The 23112-nt window shown below is 41.3% G+C and overlaps 1 protein-coding gene across 1 annotated transcript in view; it reads left to right on the forward strand.

Moving 5' to 3' along the window:
- The window catches only part of Arms (Ankyrin repeat-rich membrane spanning), a 485159-nt gene that overhangs the window by 280697 nt on the left and 181350 nt on the right, over positions 1-23112 (forward strand). Inside the window, exons 17-18 of the mRNA XM_067142156.2 lie at positions 6002-6150; positions 17275-17416. Coding sequence (XP_066998257.1) covers positions 6002-6150; positions 17275-17416 — 291 coding nt within the window. The remainder of the gene's footprint in view (positions 1-6001; positions 6151-17274; positions 17417-23112) is intronic.

Raw genomic sequence — 23112 nt, forward strand, 5'->3', positions numbered from 1 at the left:
TGGAAAAAGAGTCCGTACCTGCACATGATTCTTGGATTTGACTGTACGGCGATTGGAAATTCTGAACATCACATGGTTCAGACAAGGCCTGATTCCATCTGCTGGTTATGTGAATTCTCAAAATACCTTCATTTGGGTACACGTAACCCATGCACTGTTCACGAAAGACCTGCACCCACAAAAGGTCAGAGTTTGGTGTTCAGTCTCTGCAATCCGAATAGCGGGTCCATTCTTTGTCTCGGGTATGATAAGCACAGTCTGGTACAAGGACATTTTCCTGCAATTTGTCAAGCAACTAGATGACATTGAGCTAACTCAGGGTTATTTTCAGTAGCATCATACATCAACAGAGTCTCTCGCTCTGATCAGCAGCTTCTTTGAGGACAGAGTAATCTCTGAGAATTTGTAGCTGTGAAGATCACCAGACTTATGGTGTCAAGGATAAAGTAGGAGCAAAATAGACCACGAACAATTGAAGAACAGCATCATGACTGAAATCAATGAAATAGATGAGGAAATTTTGCAGTGAACTGCCAGAAGCATAGAGCGATGGGTATGGCTGTGTCTACAGGAAGATGGAAGTCATTTCCAGTGATGGGAAAAGTACAAAATAAAAGTAATTGGGCTCAGTTACAGTTACCTGAGAAAAAAATTACTCAAGTACAATTCTTAATTACTTTAAAAAAGTAATCAGTAGAATTACAATTACTTTACAAAACACCACTCTTAGGACATCATTGACATTGTTTCACATGGGAATGGAATGATACCAAAGTTTGTAAGGAAAAATACTTTACTCTAGTTTGTGTTATTTAGCATAGGGATATTAAGTGGCTATCATCACTAGGCGAGACTAAACAGACTTACAAAATGATTGCTCCAAGAAAAATTTGCATGTCGCTTTTATGTTTTCATTATTTTCAGGATAACTAATTCAAAATATTTATTCAAATAGTGGAATGGAAATGCCTTGATCCCTTCACCGTCACACATTTATTTTGGCTCCATTCTCGACCACATATCCCCTGTAGGTGGGGGTAGTACAATAACATGTACAGCATTCCCTGCCTGTCATAAGGGGCGACCAAAAAGGGAGATCAAGAATGCTCAACTTGGGAGCGTGGGTTAGCGTTCACGGTTCTGCTAGGTGAGTCTGTCATTGCTTCCCCTTACTTGTGTCAGTGTCCTCAGTCAACTATTATTCTTTCCCATTCTCAACGGTATTACATTTTGGAGGCCTAGGGAGCCTTTCAATTTCATGCCGTTCATGGCCCTGCCTTTCTTTTGCAGACACCTTCACTTTTCGAAGTGTAGGTCATCCTTCATTTTTCCTTCTGATTAGTGTTAATAGTTGTTTTTCCTCTTAATACAGTAATAACCACCATCTTCTCGACCACGTAGTACACGATTATCTAAATCTCAACCAGTAACCACGACAACCTGCAAGTAAGTAAATGGGTGGGCAATGTATCCTGGAATTATGCCCTTGGTGCGTTGCTTTGAAAGTGCTGGGGCACCAAAGCTTGTCTAAAGTTGCCAAGATTTCGATGTGATGTATGTTGATTATTAGATTGTAATGATTAAAATTTTATTTTCAGAAGTAAATTAAGTCAAAAGTAACGATTACGAATAAAAATTACAAAGGTAATCCCAAAAATAAGGTCTCCTATTTTTTTTATAAATACATAGACCTATTTATTTCTAGAATGGTTTACATCATTTTACAGCTTAAACATTTAGCTATTTTTCTACATAGTCACCATTTTGGTCGATGCATTTTTGTAGACGCTGTGACAGTTTTTGTATGCCCATGTCATACCAGCTCGCCGCCATGCTGTTCAGGAAGTTGTGAACTTCATCTTTCACCTCATCGTCGGTGCTGAATCGTTTTCCAGCCAAATGTTCTTTCAACTTAGGGACTGTGGGGTGGGTGGGTGATGTTCCACTGAAACGGTTGCAGGAGGCAACGGTTTGCCGGGCGACGTGTGGGCGAGCATTTTCATGGAGAATGTTTATGCCCTTGCTTAACATTCCTTTTCTCCGGTTCTGAATTGCCCGTCTGAGTTTTTTCAGGTTCTCACAGTACCTGTCAGCATTAATTGTGGTCCCAGCAGGCATAAAGTCGACCAACAATACCCCCTTTCGATCCCAAAACAAAGTTGTCATGACTTTACCGGCAGACTGTGTTTGCTTGAATTTCTGTGGCTTTGGCGATGAGGGATGCCGCCACTGGCGTGGTTGTTGCTTGGTCTCTCAGGTGTAAAGTGGAATGCCCAGGTTTTGTCACCTGTGACAGTTGAGTCCAAAAAGTTGTCCTGTTTGGCTGCAAAGCATTGAAGAAATGTGCGGCAAGAATCGGCTCGTTGCTGCATGTGGTCTTCAGTCAGCATCTTGCGCACACCTTCCGATATTTCAAGTTTTCCGTTAAAATTCTGTGAGCGGCACTTCAGGAAACCTCATGAAACAAAGTGCAGAGATCATCCAGGGTGATCTGCCGATCTTCACGCACGATTTGCTCAACCTTCACGACTGTCTCGATGGAAATTGACCGTCTCCCGCTCCTTTGTTCGTCGTGAATTTCAGTCTGACCGGCTGCAAACTCTCTACACCTCTTACAAACATTGTTGACATCCATGCATGACTCACCATACACTTCTGTCAATTGGCGATGAATTTCAATCGGTTTAGTACCTTTTGTGTTAAAAAACCGAATAAGTGCACGCACTTCGCACTTGGTGGTAACATCCAACGGGAGCTCCATTCTCAACTGCTGCCAAGCCAAGACTGAGTGCCTCAGCACAGCATGCGCATGTTTATATGCGAGCGCAGGAAACATTTTTCACAATATTGTGACCAACAGCCACATGAACAGAGTTCTGTAATTATTAAAAAATAGGAGACCTTATTTTTGGAATTACCCTCGTACTAAAGAAGTAATTGTTACAAGTATTTCAATTACTTTTACTCAATTATTCCCAACTCTGGTCATTTCCAACATCTACTGTGATGGTAAGTGAATCTGCCACAATTTCTTCATGTTGGAACGTACAGTAGTTGCATCTACCTATCTGCTACCAGACAGAAATGGGGTCGTTTAGAAAACCACCTACCGGGCAAGTTGGCCGTGAGGTAAGGGGCGCGCAGCCGTGAGCTTGCATCCAGGAGATAATAGGTTCAGATCCCACTGTCAGTAGCCCTGAAGATGGTTTTCCGTGGTTTCCCATTTTCATATCAGGCAAATGCTGCGGCTGTACCTTTATTAAGGCCACGGCCACTTCCCTCCAACTCGTAACCCCTTCCTCCCCCATCGTCGCCACAAGACCTATCTTGTCAGTGTGACGTAAAGCTACTAGCAAAAAGAAAAAAGGAAATCCACGTGATTTATATAAATTACCCAGCATTGAAATAAGGATGTACATGGCTAAAATCCCTAGCCCAGCCGGGAATCAATCTTGGGGACCTCTGAACCAGAAGTCACTACTATGACTGTTCAGCTTAGAAGCTGAACTGGTACCGTAAAGTGGGGTAACTTCGGCCATACAGGGTAATTTCGGCCACTGGTGAATAGCAACACTTATTTTCTCCTGCCTCCTATACTGAAAAAGATGAACCACTTGCAACAACTAAAATGCACGTACAATAGAATGCTCTATCAACACTCGGTAGTCCAAAGAACATTGGCGGGCTCATTTTTGCGTCAATCAATTTTTTTCGCAGCCCCGACTATTGTCTTGTCTGTTAACAACAGAAAACAAACTGTTCTCTAGTCCCAGCATTTGATTCTCCATTCCAGTGTTTTATGGGGTCAAAATGTAAGTACGTCTGGTAACGGATCAACCCAATGTGATGCATTTTATTCAAATAGGTTTTTCTGGGAATAGTTTTGTGATAAAAGTTGTCCTCCTCCGGGGTAACATCAGCCATGTCAAGAACATACAGGAAAACATTACGCGGCCATGGGTATTGTAATAACAATCCTGTTCACTTCAAGAATGCTTTAGAAGAGAGTAATAAAGCCACAATAACAATAAATGGGGAAGTTTACTCCGACAGGGAGGGGAAAGACAGTTCCCATTTTCAATGATAGACGGATATCAGTTGACATGAACAATGCACATTTAAGAACTTGATTGACGGCCCAGATATTTTCTAATTTAGAAGACAGTGTGTTATGAGAACAGTCTGCAAGATTGCTTTTTTTCCAATATCTTTTTCTCTCCATACAATTTGGCTTTATGATTTTTGTACCTTTTATTTATTATCTTTTGTACCATTACAAATATTTATGCAACGCAACATGTAATTTGTAATATCATACAATGCTTGTATGCTTAGGCGAAAAAAAATAGTGGAAAATGTGAATTTGATCACTATACTTCTGTTTCAGTACAAATCGTTTTAATTTGTTTGTGATTGTTGATACTGGGCATTCTGCAGGTTTTAAAAAAACATTCACAGTGGCCAAAGTAACACTACATCGAAGAAAACTTTGTTTCGTGAGTTATTTTCATGGCGGCCGAAGTTACCCCGAAACATGGGGTAACTCCGGCCACTCTTTCGATAATCATAATTCATTACTGAATAACAATTAGAATTATGTTCATATTTAGAAATGAAGAACAAACATTGCAGAACTTATAATTTTCAGAAAATTACAGAGAATATTTCACATTTTAATTTTAAAAATATACGAGAAAGTGGCCGAAGTTACGGTATTTTACGGTATTTAGAAAAGGTCTTTTATTTTTAAATTAGGGATGAAATCAATGAAATGTATTCAGGTCCATGAGGATGGTTCCAAAATATGCAAACGGAACCTTAAAGCATTGTTATGGCAAGAGACTTTATGAAGGCTTTAGCAAGTCCAAATCATTCACAAAAGTTGGCTGCTATTATTAGGTAGTTCTGTGCGACTTATTGGATAGAACTTATGATATAAGTTAAAAGTAGAAAAGGGTGCAAGTGCTTGGTTTCTTTCTGAAAAATCGCAAACTGAATGATGATGATGTTGTAGGGTTTTCAATTTCTAGCCCATCAAGTCAATCCTTCTGCCATGTGTGCAATTCAAAGTTAAAAGTGAAATGAATCCAGATATATAAAATTCATGAAGATGTTACCTAATATATTGCAATGAACTATGAGTAAACAGTGATCGTTGTGTGGCAACTGTCACTATCAAGAGAAGTTTTAAAATTTTTTTGGACAAGAATAAATAGCAGCAGCCAGTCCATGTTGTCAGTTTTACAGGGCCAGTTTTGAATGAAGCTCATCAATCTAGTGAAATACAACCTTTGTAATGAAAGATCCATGACTGTCACTGTAAGGAATAAAATATTTAACCTAACTGATCGTCTTTATTCTTTTCAAAGATGGTCATACTGCATTGTCATAGAAGGAGCTTAAATGATTTTGCTTTGCCTAGGCTGAGTAGCTCAGTTGGTAGAGTACTGGCCTTCTTAGCTGGGAGTTTGATCTCAGCTCAGTCCAGTGGTATTTGAAGATTCTCAAGTACATCAGCCTCATGTTGGTAGATTTACCGGCACATTAAAGAACTCCTGTAGGACAATGATTTTGCCTCCAAACATACTACACATTAAAGAAACAATATTGTACAATGAGAGTCTTGTCCTTTCTACCATGTTATTTTGTTTGTTTATAATTCTTCTCCATAGAACATGGGGGCTGATGACCTAGATATTAGGCCCTTTTATACAACAAGCAACAAGCATAGAACATGACAAAAACAGATCATAAAGCAGCTTGAATTTATTCCTTCCTGTTTATTGATCTTCACTTCATTGCTGTACATTAAGTCTTTCACTGTAACTGTGGCCCATTAATAAAATATCTTACAGTAGAGGCATGTCTGCTAATTCAGATGTGCATGGATGTAAAGGCTAGAATCATCTAAACAATCATTAGTTATGAGCCTAATCTCTACCAACAACCACCACTATAGGTGTTTGTAATGAATTAAACCTAATGAATTTTCCTGTTTCAGTTTCTATTTTACTGACCAAACTAGAGTCAGTAGTACATCTGCAGGAGAAAATTCAGTGGTTCAGATGCTGGGATCATTATATGATTCAATTGAAAATGACTATGGTGCTTTAGCAACAAGATTATACAGAGCATTCAGACCAAAATCATGTGAGTATTGTCAAGATCAAAACCACATATTATATCTGTATTGAAATTGTTGTAGCCTTACATAGTATATAATGTATTCTTTGTTCTAAATCAGTTCATTTTTCAACATAATGAAAAGCCTAAACTGTCTTTATTGTGAATGGTTGTTTCCTGACAATCTACCTGCAATGTAATTGTACCTGAAGTTCTTTATGTTCATATGAGACTGATGTCCTTGTATGAGTAACAATATTGAACAAGTACAAAATTAAATCAGATGCAGTCTCTTCATTGTTGCTATACATACATGTTTATTTAGGCTGGTTTTGCCTTGAATCTAAAATTTCGTCTACTGAACATAGAAGACCTCATTTCTACACTAATACATACTTTTGTATTCTGTAAAAAAAAAAGAAAAAATAAGGGGAAGGAGGGCCACGGAGAAATATATCTTCACAATTCAGAATGTTACACTAGTTTTATTTGTTTCTTAAAATTATTTTATGCCCACATTGGAGCACTTTAATCAGTCCATATACATTTAAGTTCTTAAAAGTATTAGGTACAAATTTGGCTTACGTTTCTTCTTCTGCTCCCAGAGCTCCTTCATTCTTTCTGACCTGGCTGCCCTTTCTTTGTCAGTTATGGTGTACTTTGCATGTAAAAGTTTCTAGTTTAAGTCTCAAGTCTCTGTTTTTGAGGATCCTGTTCTCTTATCGGTCTTTAATTTGCTACAATGTCAAACCTAACACATCTAAATCATCTTGGACTTCTTTGAACCAACTATTCTTGGTTTTACTTTTCCAAAAGTAGTTGAAAAGATGTTTCAGTACCCTGGTTTCTGGTAGTCTTGATATGTGGCAGAAAAATGCAACCCTCCTTTTCCACATTGTGTCTATTATTGACTCAGTTTCCTGGTATACAACATTAGGTAATAAAAGCCATTGTCCATCTACTTGGTGTTTTTTGTTTATGACTGTTCTAAGGATTCTCCTTTCTGTCTTCTGTAATTCATCTGTTGTTGATTTGATGTTCAAATTGAATAGTGTTTCACTAGCCTAGGTCGCTTCAGGTTTAATAACGGAGTTGTAGTGTTCGAATTTTGCATTTATCAAGAGAGGTTTCTTCTTGTAGGTTGGCCAAGTGATACGTTGCACTTTTTTCAATTTAGTTGTTCTGTTTTCTACTGATACTTTCTCGTTTAAGTTCCAAGTAATAATCTTCCCAAGATACTTGAATTTATTTACAATCTTAATTTGTTTGTTATTATTCAGTGTGATAGTTGGTGTTTCAACCTTGAAGGATGGCATCATTTCTGTCTTTTCAAATGAGATTTGTAGTCAGACTTTTGCTGCTCATTTTTTTTTTAACCTACCCACCACTTCATATACACACAGTACTCCACACTAACCAGCCAACACAGAAACTTGTAGTAGAGAATACATTCCTCCACATAAAGCTGGCATCAAGGAGGGCATCTGACCATAACATAGGGCAAAGTTCACAAGAAGAAGAAAAATGATGTTATAGCATTTTAAGACGTGCATAGCCTCGGGACTGGATGAGGATAGTAAAATAAAAATGAAAAAGATAAAAATATAGTGCATTCTTCAAACTCTGTTTTTTTTTAAAATCAGGAATTAAATTAAAATGAGAACAAACAGATGTTAAAATTATTACAAGAATAAACATAAATAATTACCAGCAATTTCATACTCTATGGCTAAATGGTTAGCATGCTGTCATTTGGTCCAAGGGGTCTTGGGTTTGATTCCTGACGGAGTCAGTGATTTCAACCTTCATTGGTTAATTGTGGTGGCTCAACAGGGACTGGGGGTGTGTGCAGTCTTCAGCATAGATGGAGGTCCATCCTCATAGATGTGCAGATCACCTATGGGCGTCAACTTGAAAGACCTGCACCAGGCCTCTCCACAGGCCACACACCATTATTATGATAGTATCAGTAATAATAATAATAATAATGATAAAAAAATTATAATAATAATAATAATAATAATAATAATAATAATAATAATAATAATAATAATAATAATAATAATAATAATCCCGTGTGGGGATTTACCGGTTACCTCCACCGGGCGCGTCCCATTGGAATTGGGGAAGCTCGCTGGCTCTGCCGCCAGCAGAGTCAGAGGGTAGTAGGGAAATAAAATACCACCGTGAAAAAAAAAAAAAACTGGTCCCTTGCCAGGGTTACGGCGAAGACTGGTAAATGACCAGAAGCCAGAAAACATCTTGAGGCAACCTCTAGGGCTAACAACCCTAGTTGCAAAAGGATGGGTACCCGTCCAAAGCAAAGTCAAGTCAAAAAGCATGATGGCACAACATTTCAAGAAACATACCCCAGGGGGTAAATCTTCGGATAGATCCCTCGTCGTGAATGCCATGGCGCACGAGTCTCGTTCGGATTCTGGGGGAGACTCGACATCATGCAAGAGACGAGTCGGAGCGTCTCGGTGTACCCCGAAGAGTCAAAAACTCAGGCCAAAATCTAAAACCTTTCTAGCAACTTCCAACATAAATTCACTTACACAAACTGGCAAGCTGAAAACCCTCATCAAAGCTCTTCACGAAAATCAGATATCCATAATGGCCCTACAGGAAACAAGGTACCCAGATGAAGAGATTTATGAATCCGATGGCTACCGATTTTCTCAAGAGCAAAGCGCAAAGAGGAATCCTCAATGGAGCTGCGATGCTTGGAACCGCGTTTGCTGTTAGAACCAAGATCCTTAAATCGGTTGCAAATTTCGAACCTGTGAATGACAGATTGTATATACTCACAATTAAATGCGTGAACAAAACCTACGCCCTAGTTAACGCACATGCTCCTACAAACGTTAAGAACAAGTCTGATCCAGACGAAGTTGATAATTTCTGGGACCTACTGGATGAAAAATTAAACAAAATCCCCAAACACCATGTCAAGCTTCTTTTGGGTGACTTCAATGCCCAACTAGGTCATGAACAGAAGTACAAGAAAGTTATAGGAAATTACCCTGCTCACAAAAGAACCAATCCCAACGGTAAAAGACTGGTGTCCATTTGCGAAAATCACAACCTGCAGGTCATGTCGACCCACTTTCTCCATCTACCCAGAGAGCAAATGACTTGGCGTTCTCCCGTCCAAACTCTCGGAGAGTTCCAAATTGATCACGTTGGCAATCTCCAGGAGAAACAGCCCTGAGATTATGAATGTGAAGGTAAAGAAAGGCATCAATGTGGCCTCAGATCATTATATGTCTCTTATCAAATTCAAACCAATTCCCGCAAACACAAGGAAGACAACCAAACAGATCACATGCTTCGACAATGATAAACTTCGGCAAAGGGTCGAGGAGTTCCAGGAAAAGGCTAGACCAAATGACTGTGACTTTAACAACGCCAAAAGTCTCCTTGTTGAGGCTGCCAAAGACGTTGCAGAAATCAAGAGAAGCAAAAAGCATGCCTGGTGGAATGGTACCTGCGAATCAGTCCTCCAAGAAAGACTCAATGCATGGAATCAGTACTACTCTACAAAATCAGAAAATGATTGGGAAACCTACAAAACCCAACGTGCCCAAGCAGCTAGGGTGTTCAGAACTGAGAAAAGTAAATACGAAAAATCTCTCATTGAAAAGATAGAACAAAACTTTAGGAAGAATGAAAGCAGAGAGTACTACAGAGCCTTCAAACACAAACTCACTGGCTATAAACCACCATCTCTATGCTTTGAGCGAAAGGACGGCACACTGGCGACGTCATATGAAGAAAATTGCAGCATTCTGGCAGATTACTTCAAGAATTTACTTAATTGCTCTAAACCGCAAAGCGCCATTGAGACCAAGGAACCCTTATTCAGGTACCCAGATTCCAGACCACCCGACAGAGATGAAATCAAGCGCCACATTGCCCGTCTCAAAAATAACAAAGCGCCGGGTGATGACTCAGTAGTAGCAGAACTATGGAAATATGCCCCAGAGGAATCACTTGATATCTTGCAAAAGCAAATAGAAGAAATTTGGAACAAGGAGACCCTACCCGAAGATTGGAAAATAGCTTTGATCCATCCACTGCACAAAAAAGGCAGCATGAAGAACATCAACAACTACAGAGAAATATCTTTGCTACCCGTGACTTACAAAATTCTATCACTTGCCATCCTGGAGCGTTTGGAAGCACAAGTCGAACATCAAATAGGTAAATACCAAGGAGGGTTCAGAAAATGTCGCTCAACAGCTGAACAGATCCAAAATCTCAAAACGATCATCAGATATTGTACACTAAGGTCCAAGCAGTATGTGTCTGTCTTTGTGGACTTTAAGAAAGCGTACGACTCCATTGACCGGGAAGTCCTGCTAAACATCTTAAATGAATTTGGAGTTGATTTGAAACTGCTGGCATTAATTAGAGCCACCCTGACCGATACAAAATCCAAGGTGAAGTTCCACGGATGTCTCTCGCATTCCTTTGACATCAAAACAGGAGTCCGACAAGGTGATGGGCTATCCCCGATACTCTTCAACTGTGTTCTTGTAAAGATCATCAGAACCTGGCGGGTGAGATTACAGGAAACCAACTACAGTCCATTGAGAATAGGAACCAAATCCAAGGGGATCGCAACAGACTGCTTAGCATTTGTCGATGATATTGCTGTTCTCTCAAACAACGTAGAAACCGCTAGAGCTCAAGTTGAAATTTTAAAGGAAATTGCCGAACAAACTGGTTTGCAGATATCGTTTGAGAAAACAGAAGTAATGACTAACATCAAAGAGGCTCCACCAAAACTCCATACAAAATATGGGGACATCACCCGAGTAGACAAATTCAAATACCTGGGTGAGATCATCATGAAAAATGGACTGGACAAAGAAGCACTTCAGGAGCGAGTACGCAAACTGGAAATAGCCTACCAAACATCCCGCACAATCTACAACAAAAAATGCCATTCCCAAAACACCAAGATACGTCACTGTGAAACAGTTCTGAAGCCAGTAGTTCTATATGCAGCCGAAACCCTGTCTCTAAATGCCAACAAAGGACTCCTTGAAGAACTGGAGAAAAAAGAACGCAAAATTATGAGAGAAATCTTGGGATCAAAGTACAGAAATGGAATCCATCAAAAGAGATCCAACAAGGAAGTCTACAGCAAAATAGAGAAAATTACTGACACAATCAGAAAAAGACGGTCATGATTTTATGGTCATCTGAAAAGAATGGACGGAATAAAGTTAACTAAAGAAATCTTTCACTTTTTAGATTCAAACCCCAAAACCACAATTCCCTGGTTTAGAAATACCAAGGAAGACCTGCAAATGCTACATATCTCAGCTGAAGACGCCCTTAACAGAGATCTCTTCCGCAAGAAAATATTGACGAACGGGTTAAACCGAGACGAGCAACCGAAGAGAAGACACGGTGGCCCTTGGACAGAGGAGCGTAAGCAGGCCCAGCACCACACGTACTACTCATGGGTGACGGACGTGCGTAAGATCGGCTCCACAGTTTCAGTGAATTAGAAGGTGTTATTCTAAAGGGAGCTATATAATAAGTGGTACACGAGTGTGTGATACAGTGTTGAATCAAACCAGTGAGTATCAGTCATTGTAACAATCAGTTCACCAGTATTAAGTAGTGATTTCTCAGGCAATATGGGCCGTAGCAAGCGCAACACCAGTGACCAAAGCAGTAGTGCCAACCGCAGCAGTGCCAACCCTGTTGAAGAGGCAGTCACCAGGATACTAAACGAAACCATCAGCTCTGGTAAGTTCCTTGAAAAGATAGTAGCCGCCATATCGGAGCGTGTGACAGAACTCGTCATAAAGGAATTAGAAAAATCTCTCCAGTTCAATTCTGAAATTGTGGCAGAATTGAACGCAAAACTCGAAAGCAGGGATAAAGAAATCCGTGAGATGAGGGAAGATTTTGCTGCAAGATGTGACTCACTGGAACAATACAGTAGAAGAGCTAATGTTAGAATTTTTGGGGTACAGGAAAGTGTAAGTGAAAATACGGACGAACTTTCGATAAATGTTTTTAGGGAGATAGGTGTGATTGTGAATTTGCAAGACATTGATAGGAGTCACCGAGTTGGACCTAAATCTCCAGGGAAACCTCGGCCAATCATTGTCAAATTCACATCATATCGAACAAGGCAGGAAGTGTTTCGCAATAAGAGAAAATTGAAAGGTACCCCAGTAACTATTCGCGAGGATCTAACCTCCACCAGGTTGTCAATTCTTAAATCAGCTATTCTCCGCTTTAATCAGAGCAATTGTTGGACCTCGAGTGGAGACATCATTATTAAGAAACCAGATGGCAGTAAAATTAGAATTAACCGGCTGAGTGACATTCCTAAGGACAGTGACAGCAGTTAAATGTAACAATTCACTGAACTGAGTGCACCGAACTGAGTGTTTATATTCCTACATTAGTCCATATTTATTTATCTCAAGATCGTTAAATTCTATCTTAGAATAGTTTAGTGAATTATCATTTATTTTCGTTTAGCTTAGTTAAAATTTCTTTTTTGCAACTATTTATCTATATATTTTACTAAATAATTGCATTTACTTTCTTATTTCCTTATGATTAATTTAATAACTTTCAATTTTAAATACTTTTAATTTTTATTTTATTAATTTAGACACAACGCCCTTAATTTAGTCGCGCTTTAAAATAATAGGTAATTCTAGGCACAGTTGACTATATTCCTGCACCTCACTACTTCAGTTAACTTTAAATTCCTCCTAGCTCTTTGTGTTTATCTGTACATTTTGTTAACTTTCATCGTTCCAAGTTGGCAAGAGTTACAAGTGACAAAACAAATTCCTCTGACGTCACCAGTCGATTTCAACAGCCACCGTATGTCGCCTCAGACCAGCAACCCTCTCCCGTCCTTCCGCTGTCCCCACTCCCCTCACCCTCTAGCGCAAACCTTGATCAAAGTACCGCTAGTATCCTCAAGACTTTCGTCTCGCAACATCCCAGAGCCCTGCACGTCTGTCATATAAACGCGCAAAGTATATTAGCAGCCAACCGAATGGACGAGATTGCTGAAATATTCACTCCACCTGTTTTCCATGCCCTGCTAGTGTCTGAGTCATGGTTAACAGACAATAGCCAGTCTTCTTTGTGTCATCTTGAAGGCTACTCGCTTCTGAAAAATGACCGCACTCACAAACGGGGTAGAGGGGTATGTGGCTATTTCCTAACTAGCCTCAAACTTAAGCTGGTCGGTCATTCACCTGGCAGGTATGAGAGAAAACCGGAATACATGCTCGTAGAAACAACAACGAACGGGATTAAAGCGCTTGTAGGAGTAGTTTACAAACCTCCGAATACATGTCACTTAGAGATCTTTGAAGCTGACTTGACTAAATTACTGCCAGACTACCCTCACACAATAATTATGGGGGATTTCAATACGGATCTAACTGACGCAACTTCTTCCGAATCCACACGACTCAAAACATTATTTCAAGCCTATAATATGGAAATCTTACCTCTCTCTCCGACTCACCATACATCTCATTCGCACACACTATTGGATCTTATAGTTACCAGCAACTCAGACAGAGTCCTCAATGTTGGTCAAACCTCCGTACCTGGTATATCTGCACATGACGCAATATACATCTCGTATAACCTCCGGCCACCGAAACCCTCCCAGAAATTTATCACCTATCGACCATTGAAAAATATAAATAAAGATAGACTCTTAGAGGACGCAGGCAAAATACCCTGGCATGACATAACGAACTATAACAATCTAGATGACAAAGTTGACTTCTTTAATAGCAAAGTAATGGAACTATTTGACAAGCATGCCCCAAAGCGGCGAGCGAGAATATCGAAAGGACCCTCCCCGTGGTTAAATGACAAAATTAGACAACTTATGAAACAAAGAGACTGCGCTCACAGACAGTACAAAAATGACCCTACCGTACAAAACTTTGACGAATATAGGAAGTTACGAAATAAGACAACACAACAAATACGAAATGCTAAATTGCGACACGCTTACAGTTTAATTATGCCTGACGGTAGAACAGCGACGACATTTTGGAAATCTATTAATAAGCTTGGACTTACGAAGAACAAGACCAGAGAAGAAATTACAGTACCTCTCGAGACTCTTAACAAGTACTTTACTGATAACTGCTCCGTAGTACGACAGGACGACAAACAGAGACTTATGAATTATTATGGTACACGCCCTACTCCTGACAGAGAGAAACTCTATTTCAGTCACGTGACGCCCCTCCAAGTCAGAAAAGCAGTCCTCAGAATAAGCACGAAAGCAAAAGGAATTGATGACATAGGGACTGACATGGTCAAACTAATTCTTGATTGTATATTACCAACCTTAACTCATATAATCAATTTCTCTCTTCTATACTCCACATATCCAACTCTCTGGAAGAAGGCTATTGTGCTACTTCTTCCGAAAAGTAAAACGCCCTCGAACGAGGGAGACTATCGTCCAATCTGTATTTTATCAGCTTTATTAAAAATCTTAGAATATGTAGTTCATACACAAATGTCTGAGTACCTTCGAACGCACAATCTCCTTAATCCTCTCCAGTCCGGTTTCCGACAAGGACATAGTACAACTACAGCCTTAGTTAAAGTGACTGAGGATGTTAGACAAGCAATAGACAGAGGACGATTCACAGTTCTGGTACTACTAGATTACAGTAAAGCTTTCGACAGCGTAGACATTGACATTTTACTTGTAAAACTAAAGGCTCTACATTTTTCTCAGAGTACGATTGCTTGGATGCATTCTTATCTTCACGGACGTCAACCATGTGTGAAAGGTAATAATGGAATCGTTTCCTCGTGGCGCCACGTGAAGAGAGGAGTCCCTCAAGGCTCTGTACTTGGTCCTCTTCTTTTCGCACTCTTTGTGAATGACATATCATCCAATTTAAGACACTGCAAATACCATATGTACGCTGACGATCTTCAACTCTACACCGACTCTACATCACGTGACCTCCAGGAAAATATCGACTTACTAAATATTGACTTACGGTCTGTTAGTGATTGGTCTGCTGCGCACGGCCTGAAATTGAACCCTACAAAGTCGCAAGTAATCCTTCTTGGCCATCAAAGTCAAATAACAAGTATAACTAAACGTCTGTTGCCAGGAGTAATCCTGCAGGATGTTCCAATTCCTTTTGTATCACAAGTGAAGAATCTCGGTGTTATCATGGACGAACGCATGACTTGGTCTGCACATGTCTTACATATCTGTCAAAAAGTTTACTCATCTTTACATTCTTTATATAAATACAAACATATATTTCCAATAAAGCTTAAAAAGAGATTAATTGAAGCCCTTGTAATGCCACATTTTGACTATTGTGATGTTGTCTTCAATGACGTCAGGCCACAATTTTCCCTAAGGCTACAGCGCGCTCAAAATGCGTGTGTGAGATATATATGCAGCTTAAGAAAATATGACCACGTGTCACCATCTTTCCTAAAATTAGAGTGGTCGCGACTCCATGTTCGTCGTAACCATCATACTTTGTCTCTTCTCCACCGAGTTCTTACTACATCTTCCCCATCCTAACTTTCTTCACGTTTCCATTACTTCTCAAATGTTCATGACAGACATACAAGGGCTCAAACATCCAACCTGCTCATCATCCCTCACCATCGAACTGCCGCATATAACAGCTCATTCTCGGTGTTTGCCGCATGAGAATGGAATCGTTTACCGGACGACGTCAGGGGAATAACAACTACAGTGTCATTTAAGAGAGCGTTAAGAGGTGCAACAGGATGCGAGTGACCTGTGAATTTCTGGCCTTTCAGTGATCGTGCTACTACAATATCATTACTAGCTATTATTATTATTATTATTATTATTATTATTATTATTATTATTGCTGTTGTATGTATGTCCTACTGTGGTGGAATTTTATTTCAGTTGTATTTTGATTGTGTTTTAATTGTGTCTTCTAGTATTAATTACGGTAGTATTACTTATGACTTTAATGTATACTAATTGGTTTAGTGTATGAGAAGGCCTAATGGCCTTAACTACGCCAATAAAGACATTTATCTATCTATCTATCTATCTATCACAAAGAATGAGGGAAATTTGGGCTCTAAAGAAGTCCAAGTTCAGTGTCAAATGCAACAAGACTTAACGTGGTCCTTGATGGCCCCAGCGAATTATATAATAATAATAATAATAATAATAATAATAATAATAATAATAATAATAATAATAATAATAATAATAATAATCAGCATTAAGAGAATAGAAGTACAGCTTGAGAAATATAAACTGTAGGATTTTGAAGGAGAAATATAATCTGTGGAATGTTGAAAATCCGAGCGAGTTGGCCGTGTGGTTGGGGCGCACAGCTGTGAGCTTGCATTCGGGAGATAGTGGGTTCGAACTCCACTGTCGGCAGCCCCAAAGATGGTTTTCCATGGTTTCCCATTTTTACACCAGGCAAATGCTGGGGCTGTACCACCACGGCTGCTTCCTTCCCACTCCTAGCCCCTACCTATCCCATCATTGAATAGAGTATGGTTGCCCAGTTGTACTTCGTCTTAAAACAGTAACCACCACTACTACCACTACTACCACCATCACCACCTATCCTATCATTGATGAAAACCTATCCTTGTTAGTGCAATGTTAAACCACTACCAGTATAACAAATAATTTATGTAAACAGCTTGAGGCTTCATAAAGTTTCACTCAAATGAATAACAATAAACCAGATTTATCCTTTTTTTTGACAACAACTACAACAACAACAACAACAACAACATTTTGTTCGGGTATTGCTAGCCTGGTGCACCCCTTGTAAAGCAAATTCTATGACGAGGATGGGCGGCATCTACCATGTATAGGAAACTGCATGTTATTGTGGTGGCGGGTAGTATTGTATATGGTGTGAGGGTTGCTGGAATGTTGGGGAGAGCACAATCAACCAGACCCCTAGTGAAGGAAATTAACTGTTTTTCAAGACTAAAATCCCTTGATCTGTTTAGAAATTGAACCTGTAGCCCCCTGAACCAAAGGTCAGTAGGCTGACCATTCAGCCAAGGAGCCAGACTTTTCCTCAGTTAATTAATAATTACTCTTACCTGTATCATTGCTCTTTCTCCTAGTCAAATCTACATCTTCATGGCGCTGGCGTAGACTGTGCTGCTTACCATACGCCATCATCTTTGAGATTAGTTTCATCTGTCTACTTGTTGGAGCTGTTGTTCTTACTGAATTCCTGCAAGATACAGGTGATCATTCAGGAAGGTAAGCCAGAGTCTTACTCTTATTTTAATTTCACTTTCACTTTCTACTTGCAAATGTTAACTTCCAGTGTCAGAGCAAGTAATGACGTCAGCCAGATGGAGAACAAAAAATGAGAGTTCTGTGCCCTGGTGTTTACATCATCCTTTATGTTCTTATATATGAGGGCAATAGTGGGGTAGACATTTTTGATCCTGAAAAAAAAGAAAAGGAAAAAATCTAAAATAAGACTTTTCTTGAAAGATTTTTTGAGGTAAATGATGAGTTGATGCATTTTTAAATGGGTAGAAATAGATGCATAAATCTTACTCAGTAAATAAGTTCTCTATGTGATATGATTTGCGTCAAACACACACTTCTTTAATATTTTTAGTGCTAGGTATTGTTTATCTAAAATACACTGACCAGCAGAAGTAGAACACATTCATTTCTTATGTAAAATCTTAATTTATTCTACTAAAAGTATCATTTTTCCAATATTCATTTAAATTTTATAAAAGCTAGGTGTTTCGCTATAGAAAATATCAAAACATGTTTTACAACATGCATTACCTCTCAATTTTTCTTACATTTTGCAATTCTTCAAATCTTTCAGTTTTCAGTTTTCTTTTTAGTTGATTTTTGCCAGTTGTTATTGAATTTATGACCAGACAATACAAAGTTACTGTTTGTAATGTACTTCACGACAACACTGTTCGCTAAAAACAGGTGTTTCTACCTCAAGTGTCTATGACGGCCTGTAAATGCTCAGGCATACTGTTTACAAGTTGTTGGATGGCCTCTGCTGGGATGCAGTTGCACTCCTCCAGCAATGATATTCGCAATAGTGCCTATGTATTGTCACATTATCTTACGTTCCTTCCAAATGTATATCATACATGTTCAATGGGGTTTATGTTAGGACTACATGGTGGCCACTCCAACAGTTCTGACTTGGCACTTTGCATAAGCCAGCATTTCTTGGTTATTCATTGTGGATCGCTGCTGGCTTTAACCTCCTATGACCAGCCAGGCAGAGAAAAGTTGTTCTACCTCTCAGCGGAACATAGAAGTGGAGTTTTGCTCATTACAGTGAAAATTTGAACATAAAAAAGTGGTAACATAGCATATTCCTAGGAAAGAGTGATACCAGCAAGATCAAAAAATTTCTCTTCAATTATGTAAATTCTGTATTCCTTGAAATGTGCATTTATAGTTCTTTCTTATTATCAAATTTTGCATTGTTTGTCTATCCAGTATCAAGGATCTCTTCTTTGTATTTGAAATTGATAATTACATCATCATTTAATGTCTTCAAACACTTAAGACAATGATAAGTGTGCGATTAAGTTCTAGTGTTTGAACTTCATCTGAGTTTGTAAGTTCATAGACTTGTTTCATAAGATCAGTGTAGTGCTTTGAGAAGTTACCAGTAATCTTGCAGAAGATAATGTGTTTGGATTGATATCCTTAATATATATGACACGATATCCTCCTCTTTCTTGTCTACCGTTTGTTCTCGGACAGTGACTGTCACTGCTGTGTTTTTGCTCTTTGTAAGGGATTTGTGCACTAGAAAAAAGTAAATCTTCAGGAGAATTTAGGTATTTTAGATTTACCATATTTAAATATTGTAATGGTTATATCGTCTGCCGTGCCAACTTGCTACGGGCTGGTGACGTCAGCGTATTGGCCCACCCGCTTACTCTTTGACTGCGCCAATTGCGAACAAGGCTCCGGTGTTAGTCCGGCCCTCCTCTCGCTTCCGCCCATGGTGGTGTGGCATAGGACTATGGAAATGAAGAGACGATTAACCTGGAGTCTTCCATCTCACGAGGTCCAGCATATGGACTGAAATGACTGGCGCAGATATATAAGACAGGAGTTACTTGCCTAAGTTGGAGTTTGTGTAGTTCATTCGTGAGCTCAGTGAGTTTTCGCCAGTGCTGTGAAGTGTGTGAACTGCTGTGACTGTCGGACTAGCGTGCAACAGCGTGGGCTGACGGCGAATGAGAGACTGTGAAGCTGTGCAACGGACCTTGTGTGTGAATGTAAAACTGTGCAGGCGCGCGCGAACTGTGTAGTGTGCGGCCACTTTTGAAATACAGCGTACACTGTCCTAGGGTACAAGTGCATGTGATGTGTGACTTTGTGACATAACTGGTTAGCTTGCAAGAATAATAATAATATATATAGCAGAGAGAGAGAGAGTTTTTTTCAGGCTCTCCTCAATAAGTTCACCAAACTTTTATCCAAACAGGCCAAAATCAAGAGCGAACTCAAATGGGAATTAAATGAACTTAAGGGTGGACAACGTAAATTAGAACATGAAATGCGCTCTCTCGAAAGAAAATTCAAGAGTGACATTATGTAGGACATACAGGAACTGGTAGAAAAACAGATCAAAGAAATACCGCAGGTTTTGGAGTCAGGGGTTCGAGACCTGAAAGAAGAAGTAAGCGCCCTGCGTACGAGAGTGGCAGCCATGGAGACTCTTGCTAGAACCACCAGCAGTGACAGTGGCTCCAGCGCAGCAAAGGTAAAACCCGTACGCTTCTTGTAGCACCTTCCGGGCCCAATTTGAGACGTGTGCGGGCACAGCGGTTGGACATCGGAGGAAAGATCCGTGCATCTAATCACCGAACTGCAAGGTCCAGCAGCGGAGGTGCTACACAGCCTCCAGCCAGGTGCCACCTACGAGATGATTGTTAGAGCGCTCGACTGCCGATATGGTGACCACCAGCCGCCTACAGAGTCCAGCTGAGGAAGAGGACCCAGCGCGCTAATGAGACGCTGCAGGAATTCATGCAAGGTGTAAATCAGTTAGCCCACAAGGCTCTGGATGGGCTGCCTCAGGACCACATTCAGCGGGAGGCAGCCTATACATTCACTGATGGGCTCTGCGACACTGAGATCTGTCAAAAGATAATGCTCAGCAAGGAGCATAACCTCAGGAAGGCCCAGACGTTAGTCCTGAGGATAGAGGCAGTGAAGGGAACAGTGGCACCAAGAATATGAGCCACAAGAAGCGATGACTCGCTGGAGACCCACTCCGTTACAGGAGAGCGATGCACGCCACATCCAAGACGCTGACGCACCAATGAGATCAGTTGCTGGAACTGCGGCAAGCGTGGCCACCTAAGGTTGAACTGCCATGTGAGGGCCGCTCCCCAATCAGAGGAACGAATAAGGGCCGATAAGGAGAAGAGCTTGATGATGCTGTCACCACTGTCCCCTCGCTTCACTTTAAATGTGGTCAATGAGCGGAGCAACGACAGCTTGATCACCGACGGGTGACTCGGAGGCAGGCTGTGCCGGGTCACGATAGACACGGGGCAGCATTAACCATCACCAGGCTCGACATCACTGAGGGACAGCTAGAGAGGGAACCCAAATGCCCCTACATGCTGCGAACAGCCTCAGGAGACAACATCCCTGTCCTGAAGGAGGCGCTACTTTAGCTGACGCTGGGACGACGGCACCTACGAGTCTGGGTCTTCATTGCCGCCATCACGGATGGGCCTAGACATGCTACAGGCATACGAGGAGACTGTTTATGTGGGACAACGTTTATTGTGGCTCAGCAGACAAGAGGTAATGCTCTGATGCCCAGGGACACAACCTCGAGTAGCGCGATTAATGCTGGCCAGCAACGAAGTGATACCAGCCAACAGCGAGATGATGGTGATGGCTTGGTTGGAAGAACCCGTACAAGGTGGTAGTGTGCTCGTTGAGCCCGGATCGCTGACCACTGAGCAAGGACTCTACCTGGCCAGGACGCTGCGTGCCGGTACAAATATTGAATTCGTGGGAACAAAGGATACCCAGCGGGACTGAGCTTGAAACTTGTGAACCAGTCACGTGTGTCGTGCCAGTGGACAATGAACATGCACAGGCCCCGAAAGCAGGCGAAGGATCAGATAAGCTCTGGAAAATTATATTCGACGCCCGGAAACATTTGGAGGCGGGACAGGTCAGGGAGCTTATGGAACTAATCCATGCATTCCGGGATAATTTCACTGCTACCGGAGGTGACTATGGAAAGACGGATAGAGTGTACCATCATATTAACACCGGCGATGCTGCTCCAATCCCACAGCCACACTTGGCAAAAAAGGTGGAAATCGATCAGATGCTGGGTGACATGAAGCAGTGGGGAGTCATCAAAGAGTTGAACAGTCATTAGTCATCACCAGTGGTCCTGGTGAAGAAAAAGAATGGTGAAACCCACTTCTGCATCGATTACCACAAGTTAAATGATGTCATGTTGAAGGACTGTTTCCCTTTACCTCAGACATGTTATTTGGAGCCCAGTGATTTTCGACTTTGGAACTTGAAGTCTGGGCACTGGCAAGTGCCACTCCATCTGGAAGACAAAGAGAAGATGGTGTTCTCAATTGACCAAGGACTCTACCAGTTCACCATAATGCCCTTCAGCCTCTGCAATGCGCCGGCAACCTTCGAGCGACTGCTGGAGTCTGTACTGAGGGGGGTAACTCATGACGCCTGCCTCGTGTATCTGGATGATATAATTATTGTGGGATGAACATTCAGAGAGCACGTTGAGAACCTATGGAGAGTTTTCCAGTGACTACATGGGGCTCACTTAAAGTTAAATCCAGGAAAATGCCAGCAGTTCCAGAAGGAGGTGCGCTACCTGGGCCACATCGTGTCATTGGAGGGAGTAGCCACAGATCCGAAGCAGTTAGGAGCTGTCAGGGACTGGCTAGTGCCAAGAGAAGAGCTAGAACTGAGGAGTTTCCTTGGCCTTTGGACGTACTGCCGCAGATTTATAGCTGGCTACGCAGACATCTCAAAGCCTCCTACATGGCTTACCGAGGAGTGGAGGCCTTTCCAATGGTCAAGTGAGGCAGAGGCTGCCTTCCGAACGCTGAAGGAGTCGCTGTGTACAGCACCCATCCTAGGATACCCCAAGCTTGGGGAGAAGTTCATCGTAGACACTGACGCCAGCGATGTGGCAATTGGTGGGGTGCTGTCACAAGTGCAAGACGATGATCGCCTATTTCAGCAAGACATTGTCAAAAGCTGAGAGAAATTACTGCATGACGCATCGGGAATTGTTGGCTACCGTGAGGACCTTGGAGCACTTCCTCAAGTATCTGTATAAGCAGCCTTTCCATTTGCGCACCAACCACTCTTCATTGACCTGGTCCCTAAGCTTCAGCAACCTAGGACAGACAGCTCGCTGGGTACAGCGCCTTCAGAAGTATGACATCACCACCATGTACTTACAAGGAAGGAAGCACTGCAACACAACACTCTATCCAGAAGACTGTGCCATGAGAACTGTGCACACTGCCAGAAAATGGAGAGACAGGTGGGCATTGTGGACATCCAGGCTATGAGGTCACCCACCACTGAGATGCCATCAGGAGGGAGCAGCTGCAGGGCAACGACATCGGGCTGATCTTCAGGGAAGTTGAGTCAGGGCAGAGGCCGGAATGGAAAGACATCGCCAAACGCAGTCCAACCTATAAAGCGTACTGGGCCCAGTGGTCGTATCTCATGTTTAGCAACAGGATGCTTACCCGCATGTGGGAATTGACTGATGGAAAGAAGCAGATTGCCCAGCAGATAATTCCCAGGAGCATGAGAAAATAAGTGCTGACGGAGTTGCATGCTGGCACTACTGCCCGCCACTTTGGGGTGAATAAGACCCTAGATCGTGGTCGAGGGCTTTACTACTGGTTGTACCTGAG

Source organism: Anabrus simplex, chromosome 2 (assembly GCF_040414725.1).
Source record: "Anabrus simplex isolate iqAnaSimp1 chromosome 2, ASM4041472v1, whole genome shotgun sequence".
Classification (NCBI taxonomy): Eukaryota; Metazoa; Arthropoda; class Insecta; order Orthoptera; family Tettigoniidae; genus Anabrus; species Anabrus simplex.